The sequence below is a fragment of the Molothrus aeneus genome, chromosome 9, assembly GCF_037042795.1.
Source record: "Molothrus aeneus isolate 106 chromosome 9, BPBGC_Maene_1.0, whole genome shotgun sequence".
In the NCBI taxonomy this organism is placed as follows: Eukaryota; Metazoa; Chordata; class Aves; order Passeriformes; family Icteridae; genus Molothrus; species Molothrus aeneus.
In genome coordinates this window covers 14,294,080-14,311,016 of record NC_089654.1, presented here as the reverse complement: position 1 = coordinate 14,311,016, position 16,937 = coordinate 14,294,080, and the positions used below count along the sequence as shown (strand labels likewise).

Genomic DNA, 16,937 nt, shown 5'->3' with positions numbered 1-16,937 from the left:
CGATCGGAGCTCGGTTCTTGACTTGAGGTTCTTGGGGCCTCCTTGTGGACATTTCTGCTCCTCCTAACAAGCGGGGTGTTACAGGTAACGGGAACAAATCCCTAGTTGTTGAAGGATGCAGTACCAAGCCGAAGAAATTTTATACAAGGTACGAAGTAGGAGTCGCCAGATGTTGGCAGATTGATAAAGTTACAAAAATTCATTCCTAGAATGAGTTCGTCAACACGTATGTGAGTAGCAAACACTTGGTTTTCTGTGGAACTCCTGCAGCTGCAGGCTCGGGGTGATGAGAAAGAGGAGTGACCAAGGGCAGCACAACCGAGTCACCCCCACCGTGCCACCGCCGGCACTCGGGAAAGAGAGGAGATGGAGGCACTGAGTCTGCAGACCTCACTCGTCTAAGCTCCAGACTTTATTTCACAAGGAGACCATACCCACAGGATTTACTGTACAGAAAGAATCAACTCAAAGAGCTTCCAAATTACTAAGTGTCCCACTGGCAATAAAATCTCACCCACAGAGTTTAATACAAAACTTGTCAAGTTTTTCTGGCAACAACACTTCTTTTTTTTCTTTTTACACTATTTTTTTATCTCTTCAGTATTTCTTGATTGCTGATGTTTTCTAATGGCATATAGGCATTACCTAGATGCACTGTCAGTGCAAGGGAAATCAAGCAAGGACTATCAACACACCCTGTTTCCCCACACACGGGCTTTGTAGCCAGGGCTGCATCCCAGCCACTAATCAGGTGCTGTGACCTTTTGATTATCCATAACAGGCTGGGTTACTTCAAATTTATGGGATGTTTCACTTGAAAAATTTCCTTCTGAGTCAAGCCACTCAAATTACACGCCTGCTCTTTGCTGCAAGGCAAGGGGGGCATTACAAATTACCTGGGGATTTGCACAGAACCTACTGGTGACTTTGGCCTGATTTCTGCAGGGCTCTGACACGAGTGCCCAGCTGGCACAGACAGAGCTTGCTCAGCCACCAGAGTGGGCACCTGGGGCTGTCCCAGGCATTTTGCATCCATCTCACTCCCAGACAAAGCTTATTGCACCCTGACTGCATGGAGACCTAGGTCACCTAACTGCTAACTGGGCACACTTACAAGCACTAAAATTACCAGCTAAGTGGGCTTTTGGGCAAAGGACTGTGGACACAACTTCCCAAACCACTTCATTTTGTCTTACTTATGTGCTGTCAGATAAATAACCAGAGCTTGCAGGAGCTTTGCAAGTAATGGCACTCAAATATCGACAGAAGCATTGAGAAGAGAGGGCAGTAACAGTCCTCACAGCTTTGGGATTTAAATAAATGCAGATAAACAAAATAAATAGAGGATTAAGTGTACGGTGCCCTAAACAAAACCCTCTTTACTTCCCATCCCAAAGTGTACTGTAAAACGTGGCATATTTGTGTTGGACAAGTTAGCCAAGCAAGGCAATTCTTTTCTGTCGCTAAAGAAATCAACATTCTAAATGAAGCCATAATGAGTTTTCTGCATCAGCTGGTTTCTAACTTTGGTAATGAACTGACATTTGAGGATACAAATATAAACGAGCTATTTTACTCACACTCTCCCTTTCATCATGTTCTTCAGTTAATCCTTTGAGTATTCGAAGTGAAGCTCACACGATTCATGCATTCCTTCTAGAGGGCCTTGAACAGCAAAGAGAGGAATTTTAAGGAAATGGGTTATGGAAAAATTCAGCGTGGAATATGATCTGTGGCTTGTATTTTCATTCATTGGGGTAAGGTAATTTAATTATAATGAAATTATGTCTGGAGGGAGATAAAGCAGAGAAGTGAATTAGCCTTTTGTTTGACTATTTGCATCCCACTTATGGCCAAAAAGAAAAAGTTTCCAAGCCATGCAGGGAACCAAGTGAGACCAGGGTTGGTAGATCCAGGTCAAGGGGTCAGTCCTGTGTGTGTGTCTGAACTTCTGCTATCACATGAGGGGAAACATGCAAAGGTCAGTGCAGGTATTGGACACCAGTGGACCCTGTTTTTGGGGTATTGAAAAATGTCAGTTTCCTACTGCAAATCCTTCCTATCCTTTTGTTTTGTCCCTGGCAGTTAAAGAGTAGAAGACAAAATGCTCGGCACATGTGGCAAAAGGAGAGCGTAGCACCCTGCGAGCTGTGCAGAGAGTACTGAATTTCAGCTCCCTAGGGTTAAATAAAGCCCTTGGAACCTTCTTTTCAGTGCCCTGGGTAAAAAAAACCATTGGGGAAGCTGAGTGAGAAAATAACACAGGAAATTGAGGGGAAACCCCTCTCGATAAGGTGACATTATGCAGAGTAGAATGGGTCTAGCCCCGTGTAAAACACGTATTTCTTTGCCAACAACGACCGAATGATTCAGCGCCCTCGGGGAGCCCAGCGCCCTCAGCAGCAGACGCCATGCAGGCCGCGAGCCGCCGGCGCCGCGGGGGCTGCTGGGAGTTGTGGTCCCGCGGGGTCCGCGCCTTCCCCTCACGGCCCCGGCTCTGGGGGCTGCTGGTGCCGCCGGGATCTAAACCGCAGCGTGGAACAAGCGCTGGAAGGTGCTTGCTTCTCCTCTGGGTTTTCAGGGAGACATTTCTGTGCTGGCCGCGATCATCTGTGGTTCCTGCTGCTCATTGTGAGCAGCAAGAGATTTCATCCAGATGTGGCTGGTGGCCAAAAAATCATCAAGTCCATATAATGCCCAGCACTGGCAGCATGGGAATCCAATGGGAGCACAGGCTGTTTCTAAGTAACTTTTGTCATTACTGTGGAAGTGACATGGGTGTAATACGGCAGTTTGCTCAGCAAACTGAATAAATGTATAGCTATGTCCCGTCAATTACTAACAACAGTCTAAAAATCCCTTTTGCATAATTTCCCTCCTAGAAATACAAGACTGGAAAGGAACCATCCAGGCCATGGGGCTTGATCTCCTGGCATCACAGCCAAGCCTTCACACAAGCACACCCAGCACTGCCTTGGGGCCCATGGGGAATCTCACCCCACTCTGCCCTGCAGAAAGTCTCTGTCCAGCTCCTCTTTGCAGAGGATTAAGAAATTTCAATCTACAATTTAAAAAATATAGAAACAGTTTATACCTGTTTGTTCCTGTAGTAACAATCTTTAGTTTAATATTGTTTAGTGTAATATTTGACTTCTCTGTTTCTCTGGTATTTACATTCTTATATAGACTCAAACATCTGAATGACCACAGCCCTTTTGTGGTCTGCATTTTCTGATCTTGTTTCCATTTCTCCTTTCTGTACATTCACCTTCCAGGAGAGGACATTTGGAGCTGCACCCTGGGCTTGCAGTAGGGTCTTGGCAGTACCTTCTCCCCTTCCAGTGTGCTCTGAATGGCCCCTTATCCCACACTACGTTTTTATCACACCTATATGGTACTGATGATTTGAGACATCCTTGCACTGTAAAGTAACTAAGGGTCTTCTCCACAGTTTCTCCCAGCTCCTACCTATCTATCCAGAAAGAGGAAAAATCCCCATTACTGGTCCAGTTGCACCTTTCAGCACTTTACTTTCAGAAAACTATCATTCCTCACTGAAGGTCTTTTCCATCCCTGCCCTTAGTATTTCTAGTTTGCTTGAATGGAATTTTGCCACCTACCTTTCTCCACAGTATCAACAACTTAATACCTGTTGTCCTGCTGTCCCTTCCCTACTTCAGCACTCCACAGAGGAATGAGAGACAGTTCCCAGCCCATGGAGTCCAGCAATGAAGTGCTTCTCTTCAATTCCTGTCTTGGCCAGGAAGGTCGTCCAAAAACCATGCTGTGTCTTCTTCACAGTCAACTTCTGGCCTGCAAGGGTGTTCTGCATGGCTGGGTATTGTCATGTTGCTCTGAAGTTCTGCATAAAGCCTAGACAAAAGCATAAAGATCACAATGGTGTTAAGCAAGTGAGGAGGGAAGGGAGGCAGAAAACCCACGGCCAGAATGCAGCAGTGACTTGGTACCAGCCTGGCATTCATTTTGGAGGCAGTTGTGTTACGGTATGCGTTAAACACAAAATCAGAGCACAGCAGGCAGGGGGCCTGAATTTACCTTCCCTGCAGTTCCCAGGGTGCTCTCCCACAAGGTAAAGAACGGGGTCTGTAGATGTGCACAACCTCCTGTGAAAGCTCTGGCTGCCAGGCTGGGGGCTCTGCAGGTGCCCAGCGCTGGATCAGTGACAGCTCCTGGCTGCCAGTCTGAGGGAAGCAGCACTGCTCAGACTCACTGACCAGGCAGGGGCAAAGATCTGGCTTCTGTCCTGCTGGGGAGCCCCCGAAACCTTTGCTTTAGTATCCTAAGGTACTTTGGATACAATATGCATTACCTGACCTTTTTCTCATAATCATATGAATCTCCAGTAAGATGACTAAAGTTGCACTCTCTTCATACAGCCTAAAAATGAATGTGTACAGTAGCTAACTAGAATGCAAGGCCAGTGACACCTTTATGCTTTTGCTTCCTCTTTTTTTTCCAAGACTGAATTGCTTAAATAAATCTTCCTGCACCTGAATTATATCCACTTCACTGAGAATTTCCTGCCCTACTTATTTTGTTATGCAACTCCTTATTGTAGTAGTTGCTCGTATTTAATAAAGCTTCTGTCTAGACTTAAACCTTTGTTATTTTAAAGCTTATACTTCATTTAAAAAAATCGCTGTATAAAACACAGCTCATTGTGCTCATACTAGTGGTAATACCTGCCACATATTTGCCCAGCTTGTAATAATGTAGCAAGAAGCTTATAAAAAGCATTCATATGAAATACCAACACTGTTAAAGGGAATCCAGCCTGATAAAAACACTTTGTATAAACATGGCTCAGACATCTCAGTGAAATAGCTACTACCTCTCTGGGAAATCTGAAATGTAGCACTTGGTTGCAGGAAGTGAGGCAAATGAAAAAGCAGAACATGGTGATGCACTCAGAAAAACAGTTACAGACTAAAATGTGTCAACAAAACACAAGCAGAAATCTCAGCTATATTTCAAACAATACATTGAAAAATTAGTGCTAGTTTTTTTCCCCCACTTTGCTGGGAAGCTCTTCTGGCAGTGAAGAACTGACTGTCAGAAACATCCAGATTTTTAAGATTTGTAAAGCGACCATATCTCAGCAAATACTGGCATCTTCTCTCCATGTTGTTATTTTGGTGTAGCTGCCAGAAATGATGCCAGGTGTGGAAGGCCAGAGTCTGGCATTTCATTCTTTGCTCAGCCCTGCAGGATGCTGCTCCTCAGCCCTCTGAAAGCACCCCAGATCCAGGGAAGGGTCTCACTTACTGGCTCTGCTGGGGGGACTTACAGGTGCTCTGTCTGCTCTTAGGCACCGAACTGTGAGCAGACCAGAAGGAATGGCATCCCTATGATTTGTGCATCAATGTGCAAGCTCAAAGCATGCACACTTTGCTTTGGTAGGACAGTGGTTGCCAGAACAGACTGCAAGAAAGGAAGCTCTGCCACAGGGGGGCAAATGTTCCAGTCACACATTGGATGACCCTGTTTTCCCCTCTACTCTCTCCTTTGATATAAACCAAACCCAGATGCATCTGAACATGAGCAGACATGACATTCAACAGTTCTGGGTTAAGATTGTAACAGTTAAACTGATAATTTAAAAACTTACTCAGCTCTTAAATTGGTTGATGAGGCTCTGATCATGGGTGCTCTCAAGAGCACATTTGTTGTAACTTGTTCTCCAACTGCTCTGGTGATCACTTATAATTCAGAAAAATATAAACATTGTTCTTTTGCCTGTAAACATAATTAGTAGAGATATGTCTAAATTTGATTACCATCCAACTCAAAAGTTTATATCCACTTTACTATAAATACTATTTACTTAACAAATCAGCATAGGAATACTTTTCAATTTTTATTGGTGACCATCTTTGGTTAAAAACTGTCTATTTCTGAAATTTCAATTGCACATAAAATAGAAATGTGATTGTGGGCTATTAGTACAGACACTCACCTCTGGTTCTAGCTTCAAATGGAAATAGGAACTGTCAATCAGGGATTTTTAGTGAAATTTTTATATAGTTCATACAATAATACATATTATGAAAAAATAGTTTTGTTCAAATTAGTGTCAAAATCTCCTTTTTTGCTCAAGCAGATCTGAAAAACAGTAAAAAATATTGCAACTATTAACTCAAAAAGGATTTAAAGGCAAAATCTACTAATACACAAAGAACAAATAGTCATGGTTGGTATTGCATGTATTATTCCCTGACATATTATGTGACTGGTACAATCTAAATTTTTCATTCCCTATTGCTCTTAAATACTTTCCAAGTCTCTTGTTCTTACTGTGCTCTGCAGCTGACATTTCTTACACAGCATTCCACACCATGTAAATGTGACATCTACTGGCAAATAAATGTAACTAGAGCAGCTGGTTATGGAAAACTGAAGATGCAATCATAGAATACTTTGGGTTGGAAGGGACCTTAAGGATCATCTCCTTTCATGATTTTAGTTAACAGGATTTTGCAGTAACCTGAAACATTAAAAAAAACTTCAAGAAAAGTCAGAGTTGACTTCTGTTAGTCAATATGTAGTAGCAGAATGAAGACGAGTTTAATAACTTCAGACACAATTCTAGGTATGCCCTAAAGCAGAGGTTTGAGTTGTACAAATCCCAAGTGAAAAAGAATTTGTGCTGATATTTCAAGTTTCCTTGAGTGGCTTTAAGAAAGACTAAATAAGTTTATGAGACTTTAGGGAGTTATTTTCCTCCCAGCATTCCCTGCAATACTTATCTTGGCAGGAAACATCCCTTGCAGCAAACTCAGTCCTGCTCGAAATTCCTTTCCAGAATCCATGAGCTGTGGGTGCTGTGGCCTTGGGAGGTGGCTCTCTGCAGTGGTTCTGTGGAAGCAGAACCACTCTGGAGATGAATTCATGTGCTTGCACTAACAAACTGTATCACCACATGCACGTTACATCACATGTTCTGCCACTGTAATCCTCTTTCTGCCTCAATGGGATTTTTTTACTAAGGCTGCCTGCTCAGTTCCTCTCTTAGTTTTTCCACTGGTAAGCAAGCCTGCCAGATGCCCACTTCCCAATGCCAGAGAATGCCACTTCCCAATATGGCCAGAGAAAAAGGGAAATAAAGACAATGTATTAACTGAGGACACACAGTGCCTTTTTTTAGGGGGGCAGTTGAAAACAGATACTTGATAAACACTGGGCATTCATAAAAGGATTACATATTGGTTGCTTAACCTGAATTAACATGCCTAGAGATGGGTGAATCATGTTTTACTTATCCAGGGTGTTACCTCTCACTAACAGAGTCCTGACACTCAGATCCCCAGTTCATGCAAGCATCAAGTAGAAGGATGGCAAAGACAGGAGAAAGTGAAAGGACATCCCAATCAAGCATTCATTTTGTTGAACTGTAATTTAGATAACTACATACACATTCAAAGTAGCAATGTAGATACAAATTAAAGAGCAATACTTTTGTGATATTGCTGTGTAGACCGAGGCATAACTACACCACTAAATCAAAGTGAGGTCTTGGATATATTTTTTTTTTCTTCAACTGAATCAAATTACCTTGGTGGGGGAAGAATTTCAGTTAACCAAGCCTTTCCAGCACTCCAATTTTCTCTTTTTTGCCCTAGTCAGCAGTAATTTTTCCTGGAACTTACTGAACACACTCAGAATGTACCACACTGTTTGCCAGGCTGCTGAGACCTTGCTCCATTTGTGTCAACATAGCTACAGCTGTGTCCTCTCTGATCATCCACAGCACCTTGGAAGCAAAGGCAAAGGAAGAAGTCTCTGATAACAACCTCCCAGCAAAGGAAAACACCTGTTACTGTCATTGCATACAGATGGAACAGATCACTGACCTCCTTCCTCAAACTCCAACCTATCATCCTGAAGAGTTTTTGTGCTGCAGCCTTGCCATCAGACAACTGTGTTGCCACTGTGTTCCATCACAGGCTAGACCTGTGAGCTTAGCAGCAGTAAGAAATGTGCAAGTTTGTCTCTTGCTCTTCCATTCGTGCTTCACTGACAGCAGCTCATATCAATGAACACCACAACTATGTTTCTTTAAAGCTTCAAAGCAAAGAGCCATACACACACCATTCTTAGGAATATGTTTTTGCAAAGACAGTGGTACTTGACCCTCCAAGGGAGAGAACAGCACAATGAAGCTGTAAGGATTCTAAAGAATTTTTACTGGCTTTGAAACACTGGTGGGAACTGATCCTAATGATGTCATAGAAACCTCAAGCTGCTTTTATCCCTCTGAGGGACTACACTCTTTGTACTAGTCAATTATAAAAATAAAATACATTTTCAGTATATGCAAAGTTCCTTCAGGCATCCCTTTTTGTCATACGATACCCCTTCCCAAATCCAAACAATAAAAAGAGGTAAAAATGTGACTAGATCTCAGATTTAATTCATACTTTTATTCATCATCAAATTCAGAAGTTAGAAAGGGAAAATATCATGAGATCCTGTCTTGCCTCTAGGTACCCATCTTACACTTCTAAAAAAATCCAAAACTTCACATAATCCCTATGTAAGATGACAAACATTTACTATCTATAAGGCATTTAGACATCCTTGTGGAGTTCTAACCCTTTTACTGCCCAGCTTGAAGCTAGGGGCTCATATTTTACCTTTCTGTTAAAGGACTTAAATCAGTCAATACCTCATGAAAATACCTTTCCATGAAAAACATTTTTAAAATGAATGCAAGACCCACACTTGTAAAACTGTGGTGGTCAAACTCTCTTTTTTTTTTTTTAATATCATCAAATAGATCCAGATCAGCTATATGCACCTCAGCTAGAGAATGGAATTGGTTTTTTACCCACTTCTTATGGAATGGTTCTTCAATTCTGATCTGGGATAAGTCCTCCTCATGTAGGAAATCAGAACAGATTTGAATGACACCTTCAAATCTGTGGCTCAGCATGCTGTGCTTGTTTAGGAGCTGTAGTAAAAGCAGAAGACAGTATTTTCACAGGTTTTTTAGCTGAGCTTTAGAAAAAGTACAAAGGTCTTTAAAATGTAATGTAGCAGTGGTACCAGGAAACCAAGAACACAAGAGCGCAGGTGCACAGCAGCAGAAGCACAGAGGCCACAGCTCGGCTCAGACAGTGGGAAGGGGAGGAGCTGCATTACAGAGCAGGCACCAAAGCCTCTCCAAACACCACTTGCAGAAAAAGCCTTAAGACAGACAATGCCAAGACCATGAACAGTCTTTACTTCTATCAGTTGTTTCACAGCACAATGAGACACAGCACAAAGTTTTTACAGCGGGATCTGCAGACAGTTTAAAAACAGGCAATTATCTTTAATAAAAAGCATTGAGTCTGAATGAAAATAAAATGAAGACAAACAATACTGAAGTTAATGATCACCTTGCTTGCTTTTGATTGTCTAAGAAGTCCAAGACTTCTCATAGTGCCTTTAATGTTCTACACATCACCTTCTCCAGACACCCTAGTTAGTGTAAAGCTTACTGTGCCCCAACTCATATGTGAAGTAGGTTTCACAACCTTTTCCTCTTGCTCTCAAACCCTGCTCACATGCGGGGAGGTGCAACAACTGTCATCATACAACATTCTGATTCACAAAGAAGCAGCACAAGTGTTGTACATAATTTAATTTGCACTTCTGTATATAAATGTTTACTATTGCACACTATTGCAGCACTTAAAAACATCTAATTATTTGCAAAAATTAGTAAAATACTTTAAAGGATTTAAAAATAAGGGTTTTAATGCAACTGACAAGATAATAAAAAAAGCAATTTACTTAATGAGATACAATCCTTTATGTTGGAAATGAAAGTTACATACAACTAGAGTACAATTAAAATATACCATATAGTTCAACACTTAATTCCTCAAATGTGTAAAATTAACAAGCTTCTACTGTCATAGATATACAATTTTTCCATATTGTGAAAAGGATTTTTCAAATTAAATACAGGTAACATAATATTCTGTAGTTATATTTCATGACTGTGTTTAAATGAGAGGGTTGTATAATACTCACATTGTCAAATGTACTCACTAATGCCTTGGAAATTGCACACTTCCCCTCCTTTTCCAAAATAGAATCTCATTTCCATACTGAAGTCTATTATGCCATATTGGAAAAGTGTTTTACTTTCTAACAGGATTTTCATAAAATTAAAAAATAGCATAATATCATGGCATTATGATGACTTTTCCACTTATGCCCGTGTAGAATTTAATCTGGATATCAGACAGACACGTCAGAACCAATTTCCTAGACTTTTGTCTTATTGTACACGCAAGATGAATGATTACAGTATTTTACAGAACAGAAAAATCTTTGAACCTTCCTAGAACTACAAATGTAATGATTAAAAATTAAAATCATAACAGAATCAAATTGTGATCTTCAACATTTATTAAAATCTTTTAAAGTTCATAAACGACAACAAAGTTACTGTAGAATTTATCGCATACAGCTAGCATACAGCAGCATGTCCTTGGTCTAAATGAAATACAAAAGATTTTTAACATTTTCATACAAAGGATTTCTTTAAATTTATTAATGTGACGATATATCTTTGTTACATAAAATTTGCTACAGCAAAGTATCTTATACTTTTCTTGCATGTATGTAAATATGGGTGGACAAAGACTGCATTCAGTGTCAGCCTCCTAATGACGTTGTGCAAAAATGCTCAACAACCTAAACAGACAGAACATTGGGTGGTATGTTTCATACTCTTTTGTAAAATGTCTACAAAGGCCTTTCTTTTAGGAGTGTCGTACAGATTAAAAGGAAGGAATGCCAGCTGTTTATTTGCACTGGCATTCAAACAAATCCAATGGCTATGTATCAATATAGCTCATTTTTTTAAAAAAACAATTCATCCTTGTATGCATGTAAATTTATCATAAAACATGAGTCTAGTTTAAACTTTTAGATGTGCTGTTTTAAGACAGGTCACTGAGACAGCCAGAACCAAGTGTTCAAATAAAACTACTATGAATAAGTTTAAAAGCAACCCCGAAAAAAGTGCTGAGCCGCTGATTATTAACATTGAAATAAATGTGTAAAAGTGCCCAAAGCTAGCACATGGTAGCAATACCTTTTAAGTCAGTTGGTGAGAGTATACAAAACATAATTAAACCCAAATACTTGTATCTGTGTGACCATACATTCTGATTGATTGAAAGAAAGTAGGTTAGAAATGAAGACACAACGCAACTAAAATAAACTCAGCTGTTGCAGTTTTTATACTTGATCTCTTTTTCTTCATGAATGAAGTGCTGTAATTAAAAAGAAAATGATTGTAGCAGTACTCCATCCTCAGTTTACTAATATAGTATACCAGAATAAAAACTTGGCAATAACCTCTTATTCTTAACAGCTAACAAAAAATAACCGTGTTCATCCAGCGATGCATCTAGAACATTATTTTGCATTTGCTAAACCATTTGTTTTTCATAGCTAATGGCAGAGCGCATTTTGCTTTCTGTGGCATGATGGTTTTTATTCTAATGGATGCCTTTTTTAATCAAAAAAGGCTTGAAGCAAGGAATACTTTGGGAGCCGAAATCTTGGCTACTTTAAAAAAAATAAGAAAAAAAACAGAAGAAGAAAAAGTGAATCAAAATGAATTCTCTACAGTACTGACCAAAACTTCCTTTAAGAGTTTAGGGTTCTTGATCTTAAACAAGCCATTTCACACCTGCCAACTGAAATGCTGGTAAGTTGACTTGGTTTAATATGGTCCAAAGTCCAGACCAGATGGAATTACTCCCTCTAATGAGACTGCAAGCTTTCCATGGTACAGTCTGGTTATGGCAACTTGCCTACTGCCTAGGTGGGAAATACAAAGGAAGGAGGCAGTGACGAAAACTGCAGGGATGTAGAAAACCAAGGCACGGGGTCTAGCTACTGTCCCCTACTTAAGCCATCCAATTGATTCTACTGAATTTTGGTCAGCCTCCAGGAAGAAATGTTTTTAAGTTAATTTAGCAGACATTTATATGGCGATAAATACTACCTTCAAAAATGCTAAAAATGTTGGCTAGGTTTAGTCTGAGCTACTAAAAAATTATTATAAATTGTAGCATCAGACACAAGACAGACATGAATTATTGGCTGGCACAGACTAGAAGCAACATTTATCTTTCACTTCAGTCTAAATCACACTAGCCGCAACACCTTCCATTTCACTCACACAAATAATACATTATTCAAAATAAAATGGAGCATTCTTGGGTAAAAAACTACTTCATTTCAAAGGGGGAAAATGAACAATACACAGAAACAAAGAACGACAGAAACCAAAGTTAAGTAGGAAAGTGGTCTATTATTCTGTGTTACTGCACAAACAGTGCTTGCTTAATTGTGCCTAGTTAGAAGGGTTGGTGCAAACTGCACACATGGAAGATGGCAATAAAGACCTCAGTCAGCTTTGTGGAATGAAGTAACTAGGTAACTGTTTTGACATATGATGGTCTCAGCTCCACCTCATCTGTTAACAGAGTGCAAAGATCCCAATGTGAGCCCTGATGTCATCTTGTCCTCTTACTCCTACTAAAAATCAGCAAATTCTTTTGCACATTTTTCTGTTAGAGAAGCACGAATATCTTCTTCTTCATAGTCATCAAAGTTGCTGGTATCTCCAGGACCTCTGCACTTTGGTATGAATGGAGCTTCTACCTGTATTGGCAGGAAATAGAAAAAGGCAAATGAAATGTTACTGGCCGAATACCAATAGATTTAACATTGTAATAATGAGCACAGCAATACTCCCATTACTTCTCACATCCTGCCAAGAAATCAGGTCCTACAGATTTAAGTCACAGCACAAACAAAACCAACCTAGGAAGGTAGAGGCCTAGATGTGTGAATCTAAATTGGAAAAGATTAATCTCTTGCTGACAGACTCAAAACAAAGATTAGTCCCCTCCTTGCAGAGGTGATCCTGCTCCTTCCAGCTCATTAGCACAGGACATGGAGTACGTTGATTGCCACCACAACTACACAAAAATCTTAGGAAAGTTTGGAATGCCTCTCCCTCCTACTTGAAAACAATCTTCTATTTCCAAATAAAAACTAACCTAATTCAAGTGGAAAAGAATTTGTTCTGCATATTTTATGAAGTTTCTCCTAGGAGCTAAGTGAGAAGTGAAAGCCTTCTAAAAACTAGGCCACAATGAGACACAAGCAATGACTTGAAGGAGTCACTCAAAGACTGCACCATAAGGTAAGCAAAATTACAAAGTTATGCAGGTGATGCAAATTTAAACCTGGAGAAACAAAGTAATCAGTATCTTTCTCCCAAACATCTCAAGGAGTAGGTGTGCCAGAGGCAGAATGGTGGGGAGACAATGAAACGGGGCAGGCACATCTCCAGCTGAGGCAGAGGATCACACAACACTGTGCCCCCAGGTAGATTGCTGATGGTGGGGATGTGTTGCATGTGTAGATCAGTAAATTAAAGAGGTACAGCACAGACTAACAAAATTAAACTCCAGACTGTGGGCAATACCACTATACACTGCCAAGAAATAACAGTAACTTGTTCATTTCTGCGTGCAATTGTCACGTGTATATCCTCTTATTCTTAAAACAAGATCCATGTTTCAGTGATTTAGCCTGAGTGAACACACAGTCTGTGTACATACCTAGCCTACAAAGGCACACATTACCAGTATCTGAATTCTGTCTCTGTGTCTTCTTAAACTGATTTTCAGTTACTTTATTACAGCAAAACTCAGAGCACAGAAAATATCTCATTTACTGCTTGAACTTTAGAACACTTTCAAATGAGACACAGCATCACCAGCTGGGCAAGGGAGGGGATTGTCCCTCTCTGCCCTGCACTGGGGCATCCTCACCTCGAGTGCTGGGGGCAGTTTTGGGTGCCACAATGTAAGGAAGACACTGAACTATTAGAGAGTGTCCAGAGGAGGGCAACAAAGATGGTGAAGGGCCTCGAGGGGAAGCTGTGAGGAGCAGCTGAGGGCACTGGGTCTGTTCAGCCTGGAGGAGACTGAGGGCAGACCTCACTGCAGTCACAGCTTCCTCGGGAGGGGAAGAGGAGCAGCAGGCACTGATCTCTGCTCAGTGACAGTGACAGGACCCGAGGGAACGGCCTGAAGCTGAGTCAGGGCAGGTTTAGGTTGGATGTCAGGAGAAGTTTCTCCACCCAGAGGGTGTTTGGGCACTGGAACAGCTCCCCAGGGAAGTGGTGACCACACCAGCCTGAGAGGTTCAACAAGTGTTTGGACAATGCTCTCTGGTACATGGTGCGACTTCTGGGGTCCTGTGCAGGACCAGGAGTTGGACTTGATGATCTTTGTGGGTCCCTTCCAAATCAGCAAATTTTGTGATTCTGTATTCAAAATATTAAGTAATTGACTGGTTTACTTATGACTATAGCATTAAAAAAAAACCTCAAAACAAAAAAAAACCAAAAAACCCCCAAAACAAAAAAACCCAAAAAAACCCAAAAAACTCCCAAACCATTCACATGACATTAGCTGCCAAGGAACACTAGGTTTATTCAGGAGAATACATGCTGTGGTAACAGCCACTGTGAAAAACTAGTATAAGTCTAAGGTTTATTGCTGTATTTCTGTGACTACTTGAATGACATTACAATCCATGCTGTTGATTCAGACCCTATTATAATATTTATTCTTTATAATTGGAAGCTTCAAACTTACTCGGTATCAGTTTTCACAACCTTTAAATTTAGTAATAGTTATTCTGACTCTACTACTTCTTAACATTTAAAAATATTTCTTATTTATGTGAAAGTAATTCACTATAGCAGTACACTAGCAATGCTAAGAGTATTTAGCACAGTATTAAAACACTGTTAAGATTATGGGGCCTGGGTGTTCCCAAACAGCCTACTGGCAAATGAATCTTGGTGCATATAATGCCTCCTTGCAAAGAGCCATTAAGAAAGTGAAGAACAGATAATTAGAATTCCACAATGGGGAATATTTTCTTAAAAATATCTATACTTAATGCAAGGAATACAGGATGCATTAATTGTACCCTGTCTTCTAGTAATTAATACATTAGTGAATAATTCAACAACTGTACTGTCAGTTTGTGTAGCCAAACAACCAGTTTCTTTTTATAAACTATTGTTAATATTCAGGTTTGGCCCTTAAAATACTGCTGTTACAGCAGCAAGTTCATGCCTCTCTAGCCAAGACTGTTAGCATTTCAAATCCAAACCAATTTCTTTAAATATTATCACTTATCTCTAGCTTTTTTTACAGAAGGAGCAGGTTGCTTTAGGAGAAAAAAAAAGCTCTAGCTTTGGCATGAGCTTCTCCACACTGAAGTACAGTCTGAGTGCTGGTTGGAAAGGAAAACAAATTCATTTCTGCTGTGGAGGAGTATTTATAGATGCCACTAAAGCAGGGGTTAAATAAAAAGTGAGAGAGGCAGGAGATGCCTTGTCCTGAGATAATCCAGAAATAGACTAATGCACAACATGTGTGTTAAAGAGAACGTGAATGTACACAGAGGTCCAGGCTAGAATACCCAGAAGAAACAAACATAATTCAATCTATACATATCCTTTGGAACCTTAAAAGATTAAACCACTTTCACCCTTTCTCAATTAAGAAGTCACAGATCTAGGGAATGGAAATTAAACACAACAATTAGAAATTTTACTTCAATCCTTTAAAGACCTGTAATAGTTTTGATCAGGAAGGGTCTTACCTTTCTCTGATAAATGGCAATCCAATCTGTAGTTGCAAACCACTTGTGATTCTTTATGTCATTTACACCATTCTTGAGATTTCCATATCGTTTGGTCAAATCTACCTGGAGTAAATTTCTTAGAAGATCCTTTAGGTCTGAACTGAAGTGTGATGGGAACCTCACCTAAAATTATACACCCATAACATTAAAACACATGATACAAATTTGATTCTTTCCCCTGTGAAGGGAAACAACTTGACACAAAGGGAAACAGTAGGGCAATTTTTTATCTTTCTTCTAAAACCAAATCAAGCAGGAATGCATGAAGAGAGAGATGATTATTGTTGCACATGCATTTCTGTTTCACAAAGCCTTCATCGGCAGCATTACATTGCCCATCTACGATTTCTTGAACTGGAAGTTTCTAGGGGGCATGATATTAATTTAATGTAACAGTGATCTAAAAGCTAAGTTGAACTTGGCGTTTTAACAACACATCATCTCAAGACAGTCTCAGCTATTTTCTAGGCATACATTTTTAGATTTTATATATATATATGTATATATATATACACATACAGAGGAGACACAGTATATAGCATATATACAGCATATAAATACATAGATATGCTTTGAAATAACTGTACATTCAGCAATCATATATGAAAAGTCAATCTGGAACTTCATGCTGTACTGCAATCTGTTTCTCATAACTAAATGCACCAACATCAGAAGCCTTACATAACAGCACTATTTGAAGACAGCACACTAGTGACTTGCAATTCATTCAAACCTGGCTAAAGGATATTTGAAGATGATTCGTGGGATGTAATTACAAAGGGTTTTTCTAACAAATGATCTACTGACACCATTTGAGTTGGCAGAGAGAAGGAAGGGGAAAAGAACAGGCAGAAAGCTGTATTTATCATCCTCATAGTCTCAGTGTTTGACACTCCCGATATTGAGCTGATCAGTTATGACGTAAATATAGATCATGGAATTACTTAACATAAAAACATTTTAAAAAATCAAGAAGTCCAGTTATTAAGAACCCTGCTTCAGTTTACCTACCAATATAGTTCTATTGTAGATTACGAGAAATTCACAGGTTTAATGACTATAATATCTAGACCACTGAGAAGTAAGGAAATATTAACTCAAATTTTTATGTAGAGAACTATGCAAATGAGGTAGAATAAATGAAAGACCCCAGGTTGCAAACAACT

At 39.9% G+C, this 16,937-nt stretch overlaps 1 protein-coding gene across 3 annotated transcripts in view; it reads right to left on the bottom strand.

Annotated features, from left to right (window-relative positions):
• Window positions 1-9,221: 9,221 nt before the first annotated feature.
• PRKACB (protein kinase cAMP-activated catalytic subunit beta) overlaps window positions 9,222-16,937 on the bottom strand; it is an 81,219-nt gene continuing 73,503 nt past the window's right edge. For all 3 annotated transcript variants that reach the window (XM_066556096.1, XM_066556094.1, XM_066556095.1), the window contains 2 exons: window positions 15,730-15,894; window positions 9,222-12,696 (listed from right to left, as the gene is read on the bottom strand). In XM_066556096.1, the coding sequence (XP_066412193.1) occupies window positions 12,571-12,696; window positions 15,730-15,894 (291 nt within the window). In that variant the 3' untranslated portion in view covers window positions 9,222-12,570. The remainder of the gene's footprint in view (window positions 12,697-15,729; window positions 15,895-16,937) is intronic.